Source organism: Lytechinus pictus, chromosome 3 (genome assembly GCF_037042905.1).
Source record: "Lytechinus pictus isolate F3 Inbred chromosome 3, Lp3.0, whole genome shotgun sequence".
In the NCBI taxonomy this organism is placed as follows: Eukaryota; Metazoa; Echinodermata; class Echinoidea; order Temnopleuroida; family Toxopneustidae; genus Lytechinus; species Lytechinus pictus.
Window position 1 is genome coordinate 13,236,535 of NC_087247.1, and position 24,163 is coordinate 13,260,697.

At 36.6% G+C, this 24,163-nt stretch overlaps 1 protein-coding gene across 2 annotated transcripts; it reads left to right on the forward strand.

The window, feature by feature from the left end:
• Positions 1 to 11: 11 nt before the first annotated feature.
• LOC129256523 (putative aldolase class 2 protein PA3430) lies at positions 12 to 11,954 on the forward strand. Of its 2 annotated transcripts, none has more exons than XM_064096417.1 (6): positions 12 to 214; positions 3,189 to 3,284; positions 4,518 to 4,710; positions 6,781 to 6,955; positions 7,515 to 7,765; positions 9,044 to 11,954. In XM_064096417.1, exons 1-6 carry the CDS (start codon positions 177 to 179, stop codon positions 9,197 to 9,199), a joined length of 909 nt encoding a protein of 302 aa, XP_063952487.1. In that variant the 5' UTR covers positions 12 to 176; the 3' UTR covers positions 9,200 to 11,954. The 2 variants fall into 2 exon arrangements, with proteins under 2 accessions (XP_063952487.1, XP_054750681.1); XM_054894706.2 differs by lacking the exon at positions 12 to 214 and adding an exon at positions 226 to 659.
• The last annotated feature ends 12,209 nt before the right edge of the window (positions 11,955 to 24,163 follow it).

A 24,163-nucleotide genomic window follows, 5' to 3' on the forward strand; every position in this document is an offset into this window, starting at 1 on the left:
CTGCCGGTGACAATAAAATAAATGTTTCAACAGATCTGACTTACTGTTTGGGGTAGATATACTTACTTTCTTCGCTGTAGAGGTTATCTGATGTATCTTTTCGAACGAATTCATAATTAAAAGGACACCGTTAGGCCTATGTACCATGGAGTTCAACGAATTCGTTTGAATAAACAATGGCCTTGATTAAAGGCTACCTAACATCGAGTTTCAGGTATGGACTTTGATTTTAATAACCAGATTTGAAACGTGTAGTCGTGTACAGCTGACATACACGCCCACTGAATAATGACAATACAATAAAAACAAATGCTGTGCATGAATTAAATACCTATTGATTAGGCCTATATAATTATATTTGTAGCCTAATCCATTCAAAATAATGAGCATTTTGAACAATGCGATAGTGTTTTGTTAGATCAGTTACATTGTATGCTGTACTTTGATGTCAAGTATCAGTTTACGCTATTCAACACAACTACTCGGGTCTACATCTACTGTACATGTAGTTCGAAGCATTTATGAGCCAAAGTCTACATGTATTGTACATCATAATAGTTCAATGCAATAGGGACATCTGCACATGAACCTGACATCATGGCTGCCAAAATCCTTCAAAAAGCGACATCCGCAATCCTACAGAGAGCATCGTTTGCAAGGTAATATCTTAAAGCATTTCCATCTTATTTTATTTTGAATATATCGCAGGTAATACAATCATTCGTAGGCCTAAAATAGGTAGACTTATCATTTGTGATTTACTACAGTGAGAAGTCCTTTGTGATACCTGGATAAGCAGACTGTCTATCCATTCCAAATGATTGGCAACGAAGCTCGCTGTGCAAAAGAACAGCCCGAATTCGTTTAATGTACACTTCATTTTCAATTTTGAGCCATTATGATAATTCCACGTCGACATGAGTAAAAATGTGGAACAAAGGGCGACGCTATGGGGGGGGGGGGGGCAAGTCAAGAGGAACTAAATGTGCGTGCATGGACCTGGGAAGCGGGGGTGCTTTAGTACTCCCAAGACCTTTTTTTCTCGGGGTGCTGCCTATGTTATTTACCATACACTGTAAAATATATTGGGTAAAATTGCAACCAGGACGAGGGTAATTATGTGTCCAACCAATTTTGGGGAGCATTTTACCCAATGCACGAAGCATATTTTCCAGTAAGGTTAAAAAATAAGCAGCAATTACTATAGAACGGGCAAAATTTTAATCACACTGGAAAAATAAAAATGCCCAAAGGATATGCCCAATGTTGGTTGGACACACAATTACCCTCACGGATCATTTTTACCCAATATTTTTTAGAGTGTAGGTAACACCCCCTGGAAATCAGTTTGGTATGCTAAAATATTTACCAAAATCTTCATCTTTTGGAAGCAATAACTTTTTTTTTGCTTGTCAACTTATTTTCTGAACCCCTAATCGTTCCCATAAATGTGACGTCATTTTCGTCTCTATGAAAATAAAAGGGGTATATAGTGCAGCAACACAATCTTCTTTTATTTCTTTCCTTTTCCTCGATCCTCAGTTTCTTCTCTTTTTTAATCGCTTGTAGCGCGATCACTTCTTTCGCCTTGCCCCATTTGGCGCTGCTGACCTATAGACGTGGGATGGATTATGAATAGTATCTCCGCCTCAGTGTCGGATATGACGCACTGCGGATCCAGTGGCCGAATATAGGAGAAAGAAGAGGAAAAGAAGAACAAAAGGAGGAGGGGAAGAAGAATTAAGAAGAAGAAGAATTAAGCAGAAGAAGAAGAAGATATTCATATATTAAATAATATTAAAGTGAACATTTGTTTTTATTGGTGTGAAATCACAATTTTGGAATATCTTTTAAATGAAGACACAAAGCAACACAAAGTACATTTTTATACTCGTAGTACCAAAGTTCACCTCAAAGAGATTGACTTTTTAGGAGATAACGGCCTGTGCCAAATTTTTGCGATAAACGTAGACTTATAATATACCATTCAAAGCACAGGGGGCTTAGGGGGCCATGACACCCAAAAAACTGAAAAAAAACCGGGGGGCACAACCGGCTCGTGCTCCCCCCCAATAAAAAAGTTCCACAAAAAAGTAAAGTAAAAAAAAGGTAAGATGTGATCTTACTTTCTGAACAATATCGTCGGCGTTCATCCGAACCGTCGTATCAGTCAATTTTGGTTTTAAAAAAAATCGATCTTGAGATTTTTGCAGAAAATGAAAGTACAAGTCCTATTCTATTCATAACTAAATTTCTAGGCAACAATTTATTGTAGTTTCGAAGATATGGGGGTTTTCACGGCGATGCCATGCAAATTGTTGATAAAATGCACAAATCCCATAGGAAACGTGTATCGCAAAATTAAATTTTCATTTTAAGAAGGTCAAAAGTTTTGCTCCCTTCAGTCGCCCGGAACTTTTTGTCACCGTTGCCATTAAATTATGTCAACGACGCCATGTTGTGCCCCTGAAATCTATTGGCTCATTGCGCCACTGTTTTTGGTAATAATGTAACAAGGACTGATTTGTATATTGGCCAACACACTGGCGGATCCGGGGGGCACAACCGGCCCGTGCTCCCCCCCCCCCCCTTTGAAAGTGAAAACCTTTTTTTTTTTGCTTGCCAAATTTTTCCTTGGGAAAATGTGCTCCCCCCCCCCTTTTGGAAAATCCTGGATCTGCCCCCTGGGACAGCATGCTCGCTTACGCCGCCAAGACATTCCCGAATATTGAAAGAGAAAATGTTGTAAAACTATCATCGGTCGATCGATTTAATTTTTAGTAGAAATAGAATGTCTTCAGTCGGCAATCAGTGTTACCCCAAAGTTATCTTTGAAAGAAAAACTGAAAAATAAAACGTGATATGAGATGTATGTGGATCACACCGACCCATGACGAATTTTAATAAGTTACATCGTTACCAAAGGGGGGAAATCGACTCTCTCGCAGCCCTCGCTCGTTTGTATTTAGATTTAGAGTAGATACTGATGCAACGGATTCGGCAGGAGACGTGACATAAATCATTGTACAAAGTATACAGACCCATTGTACTCGTATATATTTTGGCACAAAATGCTTAATAAGACGTTACCAAAATGTTGTTTGCATGATTATCATGATTTGCGTAAGAATAAGATGTCATATTACTGTTGCTCTTCATCAGTTTACTTCTTTTCTTTTCTTCCATAGTTTAAGCGGAAGTACTTGTGCTGCAAACTATCAGAAACAAGCAAGTTGGTTGCTTTCAAGATGGCAATCATCGGTCTCCAATCCAAACACAAAGAGGTGTGGTAGTCTCTCTTTCCTTCATCTTTATTCCAGATAGTCCCTTCCATCTCATCCCCTCTCCTAAAGAGGGGAGAAATCAGAAATTTCGGCCATCCTTATTAATTTATCACAATAGGTTCACTGGCGTATAGATGGGGGGGGGGGGGGGGGCTTGTGCCACGACCGAGAAAAGATATCAGGAAAAGGGAGGAGAAAAGGAAATGAAATGAAAGGAAAACGATGATGATAGCATATTAAGAAATAATGTTATTTTCTGAATATTATGTAAGAATCTATCACTCATTAACCTAGATTTTCATTAGATTTTCAATTTGCAATATTTGGGATGACGTCGCTTCCCAACTTTTTTTTCTTATGTTATTATACAAAATTATAATGATTATTTTCATAGTTTTGTATGTGCGTATAGTATATGTCTACCTTGATACAATATTACTTGCAGCAATGATACTCTTAATCATTAAATCAAGAGTCAATCCAACTTTCTTTCTTTTTTCTGTGGGACAAAATTCGAATAAATATAATTTCATATAAAAAATACAAAAGAATGAGTGGGACTATGGCATCTTCAGCTTGGTCATTGCATATTCATGAAGACATGCATAGGATTGTCTCATAGAAAATAATACAAAACTTTTAAAATGTCTTAACTTTGTTATTCCGTGTCCGATTTTGATGAAATTTTAGTGCTTTGTTTGCCTGACTTTACACAGTCTGTTAAAATCATAATTTTGATTTTGTAGGGGCGGATCCAGGGGGGAACATTTTTCGGAGGAAAAATTTGGCAAGCAAAAACAAAAGTTTAAATTAAGGACATTCCGTCGACGAAAAAAAATTGACAAGCACAAAAAAAAAACATTTTCACTTTCAAAGGGGGGCACACTTCTGTTTGAACGGCATTTTTACTATACAAATGTTAATTGTGCCTCTCCCTGGATCCGCCAGTGCCTTTAAGATACCTCCCCTTTCAAACATATAATCTGAAAATGTTAGATAACCACTTTTCAGTGATCAATTATAATGTTCTGCCGTCCCATGACTTAAGGAAGCAACTCTGTTGAATGGGTTTCTTAGCAAAGTGAGGTATATGATATTATAATTGGTTGCTTTTGAAACTGGGGCCGCAGGTCCAATTCCGTTAGCTTCATGTAGAGCATACAGAAAATATCCCAAATCATGAACAAAAAAATGTCTCACCCCCCCCCCCCCCCCCCCCTCCTCCTCTCATAGTGCTCCCATGGACCAGGCAACACGAGAAAAGGCTAACTACGAAGCAAGGGTGGAGCTTGCACTGGCATACAGAGCCGTTCATCACTACGATTTAGGAGAGGGTATCTGCAATCATCTCACAATGAGGGCCCCAGGAAGGACCACCGATGATGACGTCATGCTGGTCGTGCCTTATGGGTTACCATGGCAAAAAGTTAGTCAATGTTCCTATGAAAATTGATTAAAACAGTTGTGATTTATTTTTGTTGATTCCAATGCATCATGTGCCGCCTTTTTAAAGTATTCAAGGAAAATATTTTCACGGTTTTGCGCCCGATGGTCACAATATTCGCATTAATGTGTTTTTGGAATGTACTTATTTCAAGGGAGCTAGGGGTGTTCATGTTTGCAGCTACACTATAAATTCTCCCAAAAAAAATGTCTAGTGTCCTGGAGAAGAGTAAAAGGATTCGAAGGATGAACGGGAGGCTAAAAAAAAAAATCACCGAGACCGCCCTGTAATAGTGATTGGATCATTGGAGGGGCTCGCTCAGGCCCCTGTTCCAAAAAGATGATGATCAAATATGAAATTACAAAATATTGATATTTGATTTAATCCATTCAGTACCCGGAGACTGCCTGATCAATTTAGGTTGATTTTTTAAAACAAGAAACTGGGGATTACGAGAGAATAATTTCCGGCTGAAAACGAAAAAAAAAAAACAATATGGGTTGTGTAACTCTATACCCGAGGTGTTCAATTGAATATACAAATGACTTCACCTATTGGGGCTCCCCCCCCCCCCCCCTCCCCATCACATTCTCACACCCTCACATTATCAGTGATACTGGCCTATATCAGCGAACTTTCGCAAAATGATGCTCGGTTGCTCGAAAAAGGTGGCGCTCTCCTAAATAAAAGAAGTTTCTGATTGAGTGTCTTGATCAAACCACAGATCAGGGGTCAAAAGACCTCGAGGTCACTCGTTCCAACCGCATGAAAACTGCCAATAAATTACCTACGCGCGACTGCTGTCAAACCAAACGATGTTATCATTGGCTATTACGTAATGCGAAATCAGATTACCGCGTGACCTCAGTGTAGGGACAATCCGTGACCTTATGTCGGGTCATTAGTCTAGGGAAGTAGCGGAAGTAGTCTGTGTATATAAACCGGATGCAGTTTGTACTGGAATCCTTATTAATGTGGAAAACATTGCCGAATTATGGGATAGTTGTTCTAATTATAAAAGTGGATACGTTCTCTCTTTATTCCTGTCAGATAAAGGTCTATACATTATTTTCAATTTATCCTGGATTTCAAAAAAGGACCGTGAATTAAAGTTAACTACTTATTCCTTGTTCCTTGTTCCTTATTCAAAATGTGAAGTTAGCTACTTATTCATTTTTCTTTATTCCTTAAAAATGTGTATGATCACTGTTTTCACTGAATATAGTTGGCCCACTGGTACGTTAGCGACCGCCCTAAACGGACCGGTAGTCGTGGGTTCGAATCGATGCCGAGTCATACCTGTCACTTAATGGGGTCCTCCAGATTTAAAATAATAACAGCTAAAAATAATACCATCTGAATAAATTGAGTAAAACTAAATGAAAATAACGCTAAAAACACAACAAAATCTGATAAAGAATGATGAAGTTATTGAATGGCAATATTGTGTGATGCCGTCATGAATATGGAATGGACTGATGATGTCATGTCCCTGCTTTCCCTGAACTTAGTTCATCACATGATATCATAAGTATTTTCATGCATAAAGTCATTAGTAAAAATGGCTCCCTTGTAACAAAATAAGTTTCAGCAGAGATTATCGGCATTTAATTTTGTCGAACCTGAAATGGCAAAAATTGTGATTTCATGTAATAAAATATCATCAGTTCGCTCACATTCATGAAGACATGGATAGAACCACATGCTTCGTCGAAATAATGCAAATCTTTAAAATGCCATAACTTTGTTATTCCTTGTTCAATTCTGATGAAACTTCAAACCTTTCGTTCATCTGACTTTGCTCTATTCAAATGATATTAAACTATGTAGGAGTACCCCTTTGGAGGCCTCCTTTTTCAAGCCGATCGCTTGGCATATTAGAATGTAAAGGGGTTTATACCAAATATCTTAAACAGGGCTTGCGGAAATACCAACTAATATATAAAAACAAAGAAAGGGGAAAGAAAACGAAAAACGTGTAGGCCTATTATATGACGTTACCGTTATCATTATTATAGTACTGTTATGAATTGAATGTTTTACATTGTGTAGGTGACGGCGTCTTCTCTGATCGGCCTAGATTTCAAGACAGGTGAAAAGGTTGAAGGGGAGGGCGTGGTCCTGGAGAGTGCCGTCTGCATCCACATCCCAATTCATGAGGCCAGATATGACAAACACGGGACCATCGCAGTCATGCATACACACCAACCTTACGTAACGGCTTTGGGTAAGACAACGACTGCACACACTAGCGTGCATAATTGAGGGGTTTTCCCCAACCAACCCCCCCCCCCCCAAAAAAAAAAAAAAAAAAAAAAAAAAAAAGAACGAGTCATACGACCTATGAAAAGAGAAAAGGAAAAGAAAAGGGCATGGAACAGTACAATTTGTTAAATATATCAAACTCTATCGCAAAACTACATTTTTAATAGGCAGAAATGTTTCGTGTCCCCTACTTTTAGGGGATGGAGGGGTTCTAACGCCACAGACGGCACAACTCAAGTTGTTGAATTTGTAGAGCATTGAATGGTAATGACAATTATTTTACTTTTTAAATGTGCAACTCTCTTGATGATCATGGTGCGTAAAAAGAAAGAAGTATAGACTGCTCGAAGACTGGATTTTATTATGATGTCAAATTGTAAATGATAATAGTTTATGGGGACAGATTTTTTAAATAAGTTGAGAATAGTGTCACATAAAACTAGAAAACATAACAATGAGATTTCGCTTCAACTTTTAAAGCCTTTTTCCTTTTTCCTTGTTTTATACAAATTATTAACCAGCTTGCCTTGACGAACCAGCTCCATTTGACGAAACTATGTGTCAGAACAGTATGCGATTCTCGGGTCGGATTGCCTATGATTTCGACTACGAAGTGCTAGCTTACGAGATGGAGGAAGGGGACAGATTAGCTGGGGCATTGGGAGATCGTGATATCTTGATAATGGGCCAGCATGGTCTTTTGACGGCTGGGAAGAGAGTCTGCGATGCGTTCGATGCTCTGTACTACATGGAAAGGGCTGCCCAAGTTCAGGTAGGTGGGGTGGAGCCTAGAGCCTTTGGAATGTCGACGGGTGTGGTGTAACGACCAAACAATTTTTGGAGGGACAAACATGGTATACGGATTTTATAGTCGTGAGCGTTTGACCCTCTTTAATATACAAAAAGCAAATTTCGTAATAGATTTTGACAATGAATTAAGTAATTTAGAAGAAAATATTATCATATTTTCCCTTTTCTTTTCTTTCCTTTTATCATTTTTTTCTTAGTGGTGGACCCCTCCCCCTCTTCCCCATTAATTTTCACTAACGCTCCCCCTTTCTCCTCTGTTTATACCCATCCTGGTATAGAAGACCATAAAGGCTTAAATAAATCTGATGAATAGATGGTGTGATTTGATTCTATAATAAAAAACTAAAGATGACGTCATACTTTTTATCCTACACTCTTCTTCCTTCACTTTGTACCTCCTCCCCCCTCCCCCCTTCCCCACCTTTATCTCGGTTTGTGTCATCACATCGGGTTATCGCGTCTGGTCGGGCAATCGCGAAATCCGACCATGGCATTCGAGAAAAGGGTCCCCTAAATTTTAGTTTACCCAACCTTTTATTGTTTATTTGGCTATAATTTTTACAAAACATCGGGTGAATTGCATCCGACCTTTTCGGTATTCAGGGGGCCATCCGATTTTCTCAAATGGTCGGATAAACGCGTTTGCATGACCAGACGTATGTGATGAAACAGGCCCCTTTTCACTACTTCAAAATTCTTAGGGGCTATAAGTCGCCCCCTGCGGCCCTGCCCAGTGTGCCAACCACTAGCGTACCTACGGGGGGGGGGGCAAAGGGGGCAGTCTGCCCCCCCCTGACGAGCCACAACCCATGCAAAACACGTATCCCTGCCCCCCCTGACGAGCTTGAAGACCTTTATTGCCCCCCCTGACGAGCTTGAAGACCTTTTTTTTTTTTTTTTTTTTTTTTTGCTTGTCAAATTTTTTTCTAGTACGAAATCCTTCATTTGTGATTGAAGACCTTTTTTTTTTTTTTTTTTTTTTGCTTGTCAAATTTTTTTCTGGTACGAAATCCATCATTTGTGATTGAAGACCTTTTTTTTTTTTTTGGGGGGGGGGGGCTTGTCAAATTTTTTGGCGGACGGTTTTGCCCCCCCTGTGAAAAATCCCAGGTATGCCACTGGTGCCAACGGACCTGTAAGTGTTGTTATGAATGATAAATCAATTTGTTTGTTATTGTGCTTTGCCCGGATTAGAGATACATAGTATCAATTCAATATCACAAATTTTCATATTTTTCAGGTGCTGGTTCGGTCGACAGGTGCCAAGAGTCGATCATCACCGCCTCATGTCGTCAAGGAGATAGCATCTCACGACTGTTACCCATACAACGCCATCACACATTTCGAAAGCATGTATAAACTACTGGAAGATGAGAAACCAAACTTTAGAGAATGAGGTGGCCGCCTAAAGCACTCTCCTTCCTCGGTCCTGCCTGATCAATCAAGGAGCGGTAACATTCTATATTATGCACATAATATGGTGTTAATCGGTTTTCATCATTATAGTGGACTATACCCGTCATTTTACACCAGTCGTTTTACACCAGTGTTAAATCTACAGTGTTAGTTTGTTCAACACCTACAGGCGTTATCACAACACATTTGGGTGTTCACTTTAACACCTTTCGGAGTTGTATTCTCTACAACTCTAGGGTGTAATTTAACACCTATAAGGGTGTGGTCCTCTATAGGGACACCAACTGGGTCCCGTTGCATAAAAGTTACCATCATGGTAACTTTCATGGATTCCTTGATTTTGATTGGCTATTGATCATCGTTACCATGGTAGTTTCCATTGGCTTGCAAAGATAACAATAGTAATTTTTATGCAACGGGGCCCAGGTGTCGGTCTTGATGCCTTGGTTTTTACATCGCGAATTGTATTATGATCTATAACATCTGACTCAAAACGTGCGATCGTGAGGATGATTATAAAGTGATAAAGGGATTTGTCTGTGCCAGGTATCATTCAAATCTCTGCCTTCATTATTGATTCGTCTAAATATCGAATTCAAAATAATGATAATTACTCGATTTTAAATCCTCCCAAAGTTCCGCAGCGACCTTTCTAATCTACTTTCAAAAATTTACGTGTGAATAATTATTACATTCGTGAATTTTCTACATGAATACCTACATAAATTCCTTAAATACCCAAACCTGATCAGAACAGTCTTGTTATAATCCAGGGATAATAGTGTGCATCGATTAAAAATATTGGATTTACACGTACATGTTGCATGGCTTATTAGTATTTCACCATGTTCTAGCATTTCATTTACATAATATTCCAATGAGTGACTATAATCACTGTTAATGGAACGAAATATGACAATAGATCGATTGGTATAGCGAGAACTTGAAGAACAAACGATTAAAAACTGGAGTTTCATGAAAGGACCTGTCAGACGTTTTACGAGATGTGCTTCTTCTTTTCGTGTCTCATTTCTCGTGTTTTCTACATTATAATTTATGGAATCAATCTATTGATTTTTTAAATATGTATCTTAAAGTTATTGGCAATTTACTTCAATTTTCATGTACCATTTTTTGTTATGTTTTATATTGTATCATGTAACTGTTCATTTGACAAATGAGAAATAAAAACGCTTGAACTAAACTGAACTGAATAAAAAAAAAAGTTGTCAGACCTGACAACTTGTCTGGCAGACGAAAAATCTTGATGAAAAGCTGTCGGTTTCTTTTCTTTTATTATCAAGTTTTATCCGACAGTTATCATAGTAGCCATAGAAACACTATGACATCTGTGCTTCTCAGCCAATCAAAATCAAGGAATTACGGAAAGTTGTCAGAACAGCAAACGGTAAAGTGTCATGAGTGTTGTTGAAACATTCTCATGGAGAACGCGTGCTAATTAGGCTATTGCCTGTAATAATTATGAATATATCTCTATGGTAATGACATAATAGTCCATACAATCTAGGCCTATAAAATGACCCAAATTCAAGATTAAAAATGAGCTCATTGTTTAAGTTTGATTTTTTACATTGTGCAATGCATACTTTGTCACCGTTCATTGTGGATATGGAAATATAATGAAAAATGTTGAATATGATTATGGAGTGATATCAGTTTATAACGTTCATTCCATCTGCAAAAAAAATAAACAACCTTTAATGTGCATTGTGTAAATGTTATAGATTGTGTGTGTGAATTGAATTGAATTGGTTTACAAATAACATATTGCTACAATAAATGTGATCTTGCCATTAGTGTACATAATAAAAGATCAAAAGGGCATGTATCTCCTCAATCCAATAAAGTCAATATTATTTAGCAAAGACATCATTATAAGGTGCAGAAGGGCTCATTAAAAAACAGTTGTACCCTCAAACTCTCAAAGAGAAACTTCCAGTGTGGCGCCGGTTTAAACAGGTTTGTGGCCGTATTCTGAAATCGGGTTTAGCTAAGGCCATCATGCGGTATAACTCTGTGATAAAATTATGGAAAGTCGAAAATGTCAAAAATGTGTTAAAATTGCTTGTTATTTATGCTCACTGCATGTGCTTTTTCATCATGCCATCATGGCCATGGTGGCGTGGAATACTTTAATCCCAAGTAGTTGATTATTTTGAGTGTCAAATTGGTTGATAAATATCACAAATCTCTAATAGTCATTATTGACTATTAGAGATTTGTGACACAATATTCCTTAGACCATAATTTTGGACCAGACTCTAAATGCATGAAACCCGCGATCAGAATACGGGCCTTAGTGTATTATGATTCAAATTATTTTCATGAATTTTGTTAGGGGCTGACATGTTTTTAAATCGCATTTCCTTATAATGACAGCCCTTTTGCAAATATAAAGTGTTGAATGAACTATAATTATTTTCTATTATTATTATTTTGCATCTACTCAATATTATATGCCTTCCTTATATCATTAATTTTATCATTGAAATGTATATTTTTTATATTGAATATATAGTATACTGTGAAAATTTTGTATCATTTATGAATGACAGAAAAATAAAACAACCATTTGTGTGTTGGTGTTTGTATCATTCCAAAGAATCTCGTGTTGTTTGTGCTTCTTGACACAGATGGCGCTGTCCATCGATCCAATTTTTGACAATCCTATTTGTTTTATTGCGATTAAATTGCTATGATTGATCAGCTCCATGAACCCGATCTGTTTCAGTCCTTTCATTTCTCGAGCGAAAATGAGTGGAGAAACTGAAATAATAATCATTTCTAATCAATTAAAGGGATTTTGGAATCTGGGGAAAGAAAGAGGAAGAGAGAAAAAAAATAGGAAGAGAGTGGGAATGATAATACTAATAGAGAGATGGAGGGAGATAAAGGGGTGAAGGGGTGAAGGGCTGTAGAGTCGGGCTAAGGAAAGATGGAACACGATGGAGGAAAAGAACAGCTGACACCCCCCCCCCCCCACACACACACACACACCTAAAATATATACGTTGTTTGCATAAAAGAGAAATTGTGGGGGGTTGGAACGGGTGAAAGTCGAATGAAAGAGATGGAGAATAGAATGAAGAAAGATGCCAGCAGGGAATTAATGGCGAGGGGAGGGGAGAGGGCTGGGGAGGGGAAGTGGAGGGATGAGAATGACCCCACCCCACCACCCCAAAGACTTACACACACACACATACACAACTAGTAAGTAGGCTTCCTATTAAAATAGTTAATTAGTTCTCTGAACACAATATTGACAGATCGAAACTCAATCTACACGACCAAAGCGATAAACTGGTGATCGTTATGACCAACATTAATGAAATTTGAAACAATTAATAAGCCAACAACAATCAACAACTTTAATGACTACCCAATTAAAAAGAAAATAAATCAACAGTAAAACTTTTACAACTTGATATGGGTGCACTTTATATTGATGTCTTTTCAAATTTTGACATAATTGTTGGTTGAAAGGAAGCAAATTAGTTTTCATTAGCCTTTAACGTTCCTAATTGTTTTGTTGCTTTTGAAGTTGGTTGTCAGTACATTGGTTTCGATATAATATTGTTTCATGCTGTTTTGTAAATTCATTGATTTAAAACTTGATGTTGTTGATAGATTGTGTCGTTTTCATAAAATAAACTGATCGTTGTTGCCAGGGCATTCCCATGGGCGTAATGGATGCGTATCTTACTTAATTGACTCGAGCGCGAAGCGCGACCTGATTTTTTTTATTACTAAAAAACGATTCTCATGTTAATTGAATTAATGAAATTTACTGCAACTGTACAACCATATCTTACTTTGACACTAATCAATTTGACATCACAGAAAGAATACATCCGGATTGAGTGGGATTTAATATCGCAAGAAATAGTAATATCACGTTATTCTTTTTCCGAGCATAATAATTTTATAAACTTAATGTACTAGTATTACGTGTTTTCATTTCCCTAAACTGGCGGTTTTTTAGGTGTAAAGGTTTTGTTTTCTAACTTAGCCTACTCGGTAGTTGATATAACTTTGTTTGCCAACCGAGGCAATCCTGACCACACGAGGAAACATTATACGAAAATATATACAAACAGCGTACAATGGGAGTGAGCGAAGCGAGTAAGTGCTTGTAAGATATTTTATTTCGATTCCTTTCGGCACATCGCCTTGATGTGCCGAAGAAGGTGCCGTGGCCGAGTGGTCTAAGGCGCCTGGCTATACATGAAAAAGTCCGGGGTTCAATCCCCGGCCGCGGCAGCTATATGCCCGTGAGCAAGGCATTTAATCTACAATGCCCTTTTATCCTGCTTTCAAATAAATGGAAATGCTATATGCATTATTGGTAACAAGGTATAAAAAAAAAAAAACCTTGACGCCGTCGTGTGGAATTCAGAAAGAAAACAATAAAAGGAGAGGGAAAGAGAATGTAACTTTCTTTCCCTTTTTCTGCCTTTAACCGACCTCACTCCCCTTTTTATTTGTTTTTCCGACGGCATATCATGGCTGGACTGATGAATGAAACCTCGTATTTCAATTTTTTTTAAAAATGAGGGCAGCTTCGATAAGGCTGTAATGTAGCAATGGTGGCACTCTCATATATTGCCTGAAAGTGGTATCCTGATACCTGTGAAGAACTCTTTCGAGGCAAAAGAAGGTAGCTACCCACGTTATATCTCTAAAATCAAGCTTGTTCTGAGCTGTCGTCAAAATATTTAAATTTTGAGATTTATCAGCACCAGTGCTTCCACAACTTAAAACTGGAATTCCTTATTTGAACTCCAAAATTTCCTTAAATTTGGACAAAATTCCTTGAATTAAATATTTTTGCGTTACAAGCCTAGTTGTTACACTGATCGTGTAGAATGTTGCATACATGTATCGACAGATCAAATGCTATAAGCCTTTAATAGTTGCTGTATGATCCCGGTGTATGATCAGGCACAGAGAAGAAAGTAAAGAAACAGAACTAACAGAAACGTCTTTAAGAAAATTTAAATAAATGTGGATTTAGTAGTCTGACATCCAGTCGTTTATTGTATGAGAAATTTAACATTTTTAAGATTCATCATTATTTTTTTCTTTGTTTTCCTCGAAATTCAATCAATTTCCTTGAATTCTCAGATTTCCTTGGATTTCCTTAAATATTCCTTGCCTTTTTCGTTTTTCCTTGTAATTCCTTGCCAAAAAATTGTCAAAATTCCTTTAAAAAATCCTTGTGGAGTCAAAAAATTCTTAAAATTCCCTAAACAAGGAAATTTCCTTGCAAGTGGAAGCACTGATCAGCACAGCAGCGGTATGCAAATTTGCTGACCAAAATAATAATAATGAGTGTCACCCACATCCCCTGAGCAAGAAATTATAATAACGCCCTTTTCTGTTACTTTTTGCGACTTGACATTTTTAACAAACTTCATGTTCATATATTCACCCTTTCATTCAGATGACCAAGAAATGTGTGTTTAACATACAAGCGTAATGAACCAAAAATTTTGAGGGGGGCAAACGTGGTGTATGGGGGCATATAATTGACCTTTTCAAAACAAAAATCAAATTTTGCAATAAATTTTGAAATTATACTCAGAAACTAATATCATATTCAACCCTTTCTTTATAATTCCTTTCCTCACTTTTTTGGTTGTAAAATGTTTTGGGGGCCATGGCCCCCAAGGCCCCATCTGTTCGCCATTGTTCAATTAAGTCTAAAATATAACTGTTATAAAACAGGACAAATAAAAAATAACCAGTAACAGCGCTTTGGTATCCGACTTATGATGGATGTCACATGGTGAATAGCCATAAAAAATTATTTGATATTACCAAAGTATAATTCATTTTGCATAATGATAACAAGAATTACTTTCACTTTTGACCGTTCTAAAAATGCATTATTATTGTTTTCTTGACGCCGTGACATGCAAATAATAATTCAAGAAAACATTTAGCAGTGTTTATGATAGATTAACTTTCACTTCTCGTGTTATCAATACCCATAACTGTCGCATTGTTTGTTTATTGCCGCATAATTATTTTGCCCATGCCCTGCACGCTATGATAAATAATTATGAATTAGATATTTGATTTTTTAATTACTGAAAGAGAAACAAGGAGAGAGAAACAAACTCTGCTATACTTTCGTCAATGAATTTCACAAAATAGTGCGGTCGTGAAACATATTAAATATCTTATTCATGACTATATTCTGTATGATGTCGACCAAAGACACGTTCAGAGTTTACAATCAACTCTATAGGCCTCTAAATTGGTATGGTGGAACGTATTAAACAAAAGAAAAGTGGAGGAAAAAAATAAGGGCTTTAAATAGGAGGGAGAGATTAATAGAAAAAAAAATTATATTCCTCTTTTATCCTGATCCTTTCTCCCCCCCCCCCTTCTCCGTTCCATAAATTTGCCCGGTTCATAGGATGGAGGTACGCTCTTATAAATGCATGCTTTCTAAGCGGGTCATGTTGATTCTTCATTTTTTTAATGCTTTCGCCGGTAGAAACAGAAATTGCCCTCAGACGATTTTCCCTTTTTTCACCTATTGTCTGACTTATTCTGATATCTTTATTGATATGTGATTTATGTATATGGGTATATACATGTTATGTTTCCATAAAGCTTTAGTTTACCAGCGAGAAGCAGCTTAGCTCTACGGGTTTAGGTAAGTGTGCAGGTGTGAGGTGGGGTATGGGCAGTAAAACGTAAGGCCCCGTATTCTGAAGTCTGGTTACTTAGACCATGGTCTAACTCTGTGCCCGCTAAAATTATGGGAAGCCAAATGTGTCATTTTTAAAAATTAAGTTGTATGTTTCTTATGTTGACTGTGCTCTTTCCTGATTCATCGATGCTGAAGACAATCATCTTTTTATACTTCCTACACAATTGTGAATGATTTGAGAGCCAAATGTGGTGCAATATTATATCTCTACTGTTAGTGATTTATGTAACAATTGGCTATCCATACTTAAACCACAACTTTAAACCTGAGTTTAAGTTAAACCCGGGCCGACTTCAAAATACGGGCCAATGTGTTTAAAAGGGTAAAAATCAAAATCTTGTGATTTTTTTTGTCTATGGTCAGCTCCTTTCCCTCTTCAAAACCGTTCCGCAGCAATTGGAAAATTGAGCATTAAAAATAATTATTTAAAAAAAAAAAAAAAAAAAAAAAACCAAAACAAGTGCATGGCCTAGTCTGCCCTAGAATCATCTGCGGTATATCCATGCTCGCCACGTAACATATCCAAGCTTAGGATCGTCGCTATGATTTTTACGATTAATCATATTTCATTACATAATAATCATCAAAGTCATAGTCTCATAGAACATGTTAATTTAGCCAAGTAGATCGCTAGGCTTTATAATGTCCTTGGCTATTTATGCGATGTACCCGGGTTACCATTTAACATTTCTCTCCTAGACTCCCAATCCAAACAATGATTGGGCAAAAAGAAATCTTCATTTAATTTCAGTCAAATTTGCTTCCCCTTCATTAATCAGACAAAGATGTCGTTGGTCTCAACGCTTTATTATAATCCCTTTATAATCGGTCTGAGATGGAGCGACCTCCCATCTCTTTTGAAGTGTTATTATCCCCTCGACCTATATATACCAGGTCCCTGGGCCTGGGCCAGTTAGTCAGCTTTGGTATGATACTACACGAAACGAGTTGCTAGCTGGCGATGTAATGTATTAAAAAGCGTGCAAAAGGGAGACGATGAGATTGGTGAACATACAGACATTATTCCTCGAAACTGCATCCTTTAGATACCTCCCAGACATCACCATAAAATAACAGACTGCAATGCGCTGCATTTTAAGGTAATTTACACGTTGCATTATGGTTTGTTTACACAGCAGGTGACACTGTTGACGTCATGAATAGGAGACGAAGCGCACCTAAGAACAACAAAATTCGTACACGACCATGTAGACCAGAAATTTAATGTTTGCCCTTTAAGTAGACTTTTTGCCAGTTTATATGGACTCGTTTGAATCTTAAGGCATAATAACAAATATGTTTGTACTTTGTGATCATATGTTCGGAGATAATTGTGAGAAAATTGAACGACAAATCCCCTTTCAAGCGCATGGATATTTCCATTGTTTATCGTTGTCAGGTCCGGTGAGAAGCCGTACACAGGCTCGATGTCTTTTGCATTCAATATTCGAACAGATTTCGGTTTCTTTTACGCCTTGATGATTTGTGGGAGAGCATCTCCAATAAGGTAAGGACCATTTCTATCATTTTTTAACTTCGAAACACTGTCGATGCCTGTTATTTTCGAAATATCTCGTATTGTACCATGTATTTTGTTGTTATTTGTGCCGTCAATGGCTTTCTATTCTGATAAATAATTTGCATAGGAAATGCACGCGCAGTATTGTATCGCGCACTCCTATATGCCCCTCGTGGGTGATGATAACATGTGACCGGAGGTTGGCTCATTCAAGTAAATTTGCGCACTAGACAATATCTCATTTTTTAGGTCAAAGACTTGACTTTTGAAAATGTAACTACAGCATTCAGATCACACTATTACATGTTTACGGAATTATGAAACAATTTTTATCACTGACATTACCAGACATTTGAAAACCCCATTTTCAACCCCATGTAACCAGCAGACGACAGCGGTTTTGTACGCCGACAGTTTCGGCATGTTAACCCGTGTAGCATCGATGGGATGGCGAAGAAGCGACTTTCTTCATAAGATTAAGAGTCGAGTATTGAAATTTGAATTTGAGTTGAAGTTGAAATAGAGCTCGTATAATGCGTCGCGTATGTTAGACCTACTACCGGATTGTTCTGTTCTTAAACGTTATAAAAGTAATTTATTATACAGAAATTATAGATCTGTTCACTTCGTATCTTTAATTAAGTTTAAATTGACAATGATTGTGAATGGAGTACGCCTACAGAACTTCAGAAGGCAAGGACCTAGAAATTAAAATGCAGCCTTGCAACTCACATAGCACTGAGTTACAATACATCATGTACAATGTAGTATACCGAGATAGAAAAGTTGGTTGATTGAGTTTACTGTTGAGTGTGGAACTGGAATGCAAAATGAATTGACATTTAATGAACCCTGGGCCTGGTAGACAGGATTACAAAAAACTGGAAAAAAAAAAATGAAATGAAAGTAAAGTAAAAAAAAAAATGGACCATTTAAAGACAGCTTTTTCAACTTTGCCTTTATATTAACCTTCATTGTGATCGGATACTGAATATGGTAGTTCTGCATGTACTAGATTTAACGTTAGTTGCCATTGTTGCAAAGTTACCATACTAGTTGTCATGGTTGTGACTCTATGAAATGGGTCCCAGGACCAAGAGAATACATTGGGAAAAGAACAGGATAAGCCTAGGCATCCATGCAGTCTGCACCATATTCTCAGTTCTACTTTGCAAGGACAAGGTCATGCTAAAAAAATGGATTTTTGTTTGAAACACTTGTAATGGCAACTCTGACTTGTAAGATTTTCTTTATTTATGAAATGTAGTAGCTGCATTGTAATTAACAAAAATCGGTAGATTGATCAGTTCCTATAAAGTAAGGATAGTGTGCCCATGCATGCTTTTCTTTGTTAGTCTTTGATGTACTAACATTACCTCGGCTAATTTTTTTTTTTTAATGATGTGTTGACTTCAGCTGTTTACTAGATTTATGAATACTGTAAATGGTACAGTATCAGTTATAAGCCTCAATAAATTACAAATGACTGGAGTTTTTGTTTTGATTTGTTTTTTGCTTATTGGTCACTTTAACTACTTTTAGATTCTGTTTTTGTACAGTAGGTTACATATAGGCCTACATGTACACGTACATTGTTTGTTGCCCTCTGGCATTTCAAATGTCTGGCTATTTTTTCACTTCATAAATGTCACACATCATCATACCAATTTCTCTTTACTTATTCACCAGTAGTATATTTTTTTTTAATTTCATTTTTTGGGGAGTTGAGTAGCGGTGAGTAATTGACCATATCATTTCATATTGATGTTTGCCATTTTTATGGGAATGTTAAAATCTAAAAAATTATTCAATCTTTTGATAGGTATTTCTGTTTGAGTCTTAGTAGTTCTTCATATCAACATGAAGTAGATTATTGACATAATCAGAATGAATGTATTTACTTCTTTTTTTTATTGAAAGTTGTATGAACAAAGAACAATGAAGAACATAATGTACTTTCACTTGCACACATACACACACACACAAAATGATTGACTCACCACTCCAAACAATAAGGAAGCAAGTGACACATCAGTCAAATTTGAGTTATTGTTTTCTGAAACACCCTCTGTATGTTGCACGTTCAGGCAAAATTTGGGGAAGAAATTATCATTCTATGGAAAGATATTGAAGAAAATATGCTGTTAAATTTCACTGACGCCTATGTAAATGACGAACACACGTTGGTCATTTTTTACAACAAATGATACTTTTGTAACTTACTTCCTTTTGCCAAAGATATGTATGTGCATGGTATGTCTACAAGACTACTGTAACAGACCATATCCCACCTGCATATCCCCTGAAATGATGAGACCTAGATATGTTGGCCTACTGAGAAACAGTATTAAAAAAGACACACACACTTGTACATTTATTATTTATTTACAGTTATTGCTTTCACCTTTTTTCATTGAAATGCAAAAATGATTGGATGATTTTTGTCAACGATTGTTCTTGCTTTCATTTCATTACAAGTGTTTATTCTTAAAAAAAATGTAGGTGTCCATGTCATTATTGCATCCATATCTGATGGGCATTATTTTGACCCACCCTACTTTGTCTCATCTTCTGTTTGAAATGACTGAAATATGGATTCATACAATTAACTTTACAAAAGTTTAGCCTTTTAAAAATCTGAAATATTTTCTTTTTATTCCCCTAATTTGAGTACTTCAGGCTTCAATAAGAGCCTCGTTGTAACCTGACACTAGATGGGAAAATTTGGTAGTAAGCTTGCTAACCTTTTGACCCCTAAGGACTGAATGGGTAACCACCATGAATGGCAGCAAATCACTTCTGTGTATTCAGGGATTTCATTTCTGTGGTCCATTTAGTTCCTTTTCCCTTCCTCCTTTGTTCTTTTAGAAGAAAAAAAAAGTGCAACAGCCCTTGCCCGTGAGATGTGGCATGTGCATACAGGTATCAGTGGATGTGAATATTTAATTTTTTTCTTTCATTCACGTTAAAACATGTGTACTTAAGGATGATAGTAAAAATAAGAACACAAGAAAATACACATAACAAATATTTTTATGGCAATTTTGGTAGAAAAAATAGCTAGAAGCCATACTTAGATCTTGACTCCTGCATACAAAAGTTAACGCAGATATATATTACAAAATGAAATAAACAACACATGGACAACAGCCGCAAAAGTGGATGAAAAAAAAAGAAGTTGACAGCTAAACAAAGTAGGAATTAAAATGCAGTAGATGGGTTTAATTATAACATGTTAATTGTATAGGTTGGAAAAATTTTCTTAAAACATTTGGATTTGAAGTAAATATCAAGACCTCTCTGGATCTCAATCCAGCCACATCAACAAATAAAAGCACTAAAATCTACATTAGTTGTGCATATTCCGGGAATATTGACTTGGAGTTGGTGAAAAGCAGGATGGTTCTTGAAGACATTTTTTTTTTTATTCCAGGTGTAATTTATTAATACATGTGCGTTAAACACACAGAATCATGTTTTCCAAGTCTCTGTCTGTCCTACAAGCCCAAGATCATAAGTGATTCAGCTTCATATTATTTTGATTGTAAAGATACCTCCGTATAAAAGATTTTGGATGGAAAAAAAATTGTTCCCATTAAAATCAAGTGCATTTTGTCCATGCACAGGAAATTGAATCCACTTCCAATATATGAAATTTGTGAGCAAGCGGGTGTGTTTGTTTACCCAAGGGTTGTTTTTTTGTTCATGCTGTTTACCTAGCCAAATGGCTGCTAGAGCCTGTTCATGAAGGGAGAGAGAGAGAGGCTAGGACAACAAAGCGCGCTCAATGCTCAGCTGTCAAGCTGCACATATTACTGTTTGTCCACAAGAGTTGTCGACTGCTGTTGCTATTTACTTTGCTGGATTCGTCATTAGTATATCCTATTTTCTCCCTCCATCTCTTTACCTCCTCCTCTTATCCCGCATTCAAGATAAAGAAATTAGGGCACAAGGCTTGTTTTATTCACAGGATGTTGTATATAAAATAAAACCACCAGGCCCTTCCGTACACCAGATATTCTTTATGAGTACAACAAAAATCAAATGTATATGTTTGCTTAATTAATTTATGTTTGTTGACTGAAAGTGGTTGCTTGTTTTCCCATGCACCAGAATTGAGATTTAGTCAGTGCAATTTTGATTGATGGGAGAGGGGGGTGCAAGAAGACCTAAAAAATTCATTTTTTTTTTTGGGGGGGGGCAATGGAGGGTTACATGAGCCTGGTATCTTTTCCATGCTCATCATTTTGCCATTTTCTTCCTCTTTTCTTTTTTCTCTCTCCATTTTAAAAATCAAACAGCAGGAGGTTTGCTTCCTATCCCCCATACTTGCATACCACTGCCCCTCGTCCACTTTACATGTTAGTATTTATTCATGTTAAAGCTTCATGTTTCAAAATGATTCAATCCTTTTGAAGAGTTCAAAATTGATCTCTCCACCCCTTCTAAACAATGAATGTAATATTGACATCAGAATGATTAATGCTCCTTCATGAGATGCTGATTGGCCCAGGAAAATAATATTGCCAGAATTCCTGATTCTTAAAAATTAAGTTTTATTTAAAGTTAAAAATAACTTTTGTTGTTTCTACACCAAATTGAAATAGTGAATACACTGGAAATGCATAATATGTAGTTTAAGAACTTTCTTCAACTGTGGTCCCCTCCAATTAAAAGGCACTATCTGTTTGTGTTCATTTAAAGACCACAGTTATTTGAGGTTATTGTCTTCATACTACTGGATTGTCAAGTGCTAAACTCCTGTTGGATTAGAGACGAGATATTTTAGGTATCGATGTGTTTTTTCTAGCGCTCAGCTTTTTTATTTGACCTATGTGTATGCTGTATTTATGAAGAGCAACTTTTTTTTACTGTAAAGGACTTTGGTTATTATTAGAGGAAAATATATTCCATATTGATTTGCTCACAAGTACTGCAGTGAAAAAAGATTTATCAATTTCATTCATCCATCCTTTGGTAAAATGCTTACCTGGATTTTTTGCTTGATCATTATTTATTATGGTATTTTCTAATGATTCTTGTTTTTATATTAAAAGTAATACTTGCACTTCTGATTGCATAAAATGGAATTATTTTTATTGCCTTGTTTTAATAGGCCCTTCCAGTTCATTTCACAAGTGAGTTTTGGATCCTGTATACATCTGAATTGCAATTGTGTTCAGTGTGTGAGTAAAAGCAAAGTATTCTTGCTGAAGTGTTGAGAGCCTTGAAATTCACCCTTCTAATATGAGCGAGGTGGTGTAAGTAGTAAATAATATTCAACAAAATGACAATATGATTTGGTTGCTAGTCAAGACTAAAGCTTGGGTTGTATTGTCTCCAGTAAGGATGAACTGGTGTGCATCGCTCCATTCACTAACCACATTATGTTGCCCTTGGTACCTTGTTCCCACAGTACCTGTCCTGTTTAGCCTCCACCCAAGCAGTATTTGAGGAATCGTTTGTCTTTCACTGGAATATTATAGATCAAAATGAAATCTTGATGCTCCACATTGGGAACGTACTATAGTATTACTAGTGTCCAGAACTCACATTTGCACTCTGAATTACAAAGTGATGGATTGAAAGATGAAGGGACATTACAAAAAAAAAGCACTGAAGTGTGTTTATGGAATAGCACTAATCTTTCACATTATTAGCAGAATTATGATGATTTCTGAAATAAGACTAGTGATGATTCTCTTGAGTGAACCGAGACAACCAGTTATTTAATGGTTGTCTCTCTCTGTACACGTGAACTTCATACCTCCATGCTCCCGATTCAGAACAACTTGTTCCACCTTTATTTCTCTCTCTCTCTCTCTCTGTTCAAAAGGTTCTTTTTCGAGTCCCGCTTTTTGTCATGGCCAATGATTCGCTTCAGTTTGTCTTCTCAATCGGTTTGTCAAGTCTTGTGTTTGAATGGATTACTTCAGGTGCTCTATCTGTATCCCATTGTGAAATAATGTTTATTTTTGCACCGTTGAATGAAGATCAAATGTAAAGAGATGATTTCTACCACATGCATACAGACAGTTTCTTGTAATGCCCCCCTCCCCCCCCCACACACATACATGCTAGTTTGTTTGCTCCTGTAGATGAGCTATGAGTATATGAATTCATACACCTGTTTATTGAAGTTTCTTTTTGAAGTTGACTAGTCTGATTAGTTATTGGTATTTCATCTTTTTCAAACTGATAACAGGGTACTCATGGCTTTATACAGTACATAAAGTAAACTTTTTATGTGTGTATTTATATGTTTTATTGGTTCAACACAGACCAAGTATAAACAAAAATAACAAATCAAACATGATTAAACTATTTACAAGTAATCATAACGTCATTAGAAAAAAGAAATATAAATAATAATAACCAAAAAAAGAAAGAAAAAAAAAAGCGGAAAGTTTTATGCAATGGCACTAACGTGATATTTTACACAACTTTGATGGCAAGTATTTGTATGCTTAAATACACAGTAAACAGGATACATACAATGATACATGTACAGATGACAAAAATTGTAATTCAAACTTCCATTCATAAAATGAGCCGCGAGTTTGTGTCTTTTTTTGGCCACACAATATTCAATTTCTTTTTGCTTCTTGACATAAAGTCAAGTTTGATGGACCTACACATCTTAAATGAGATCAATGTTGACCAAAGTTTACAAGATTGAC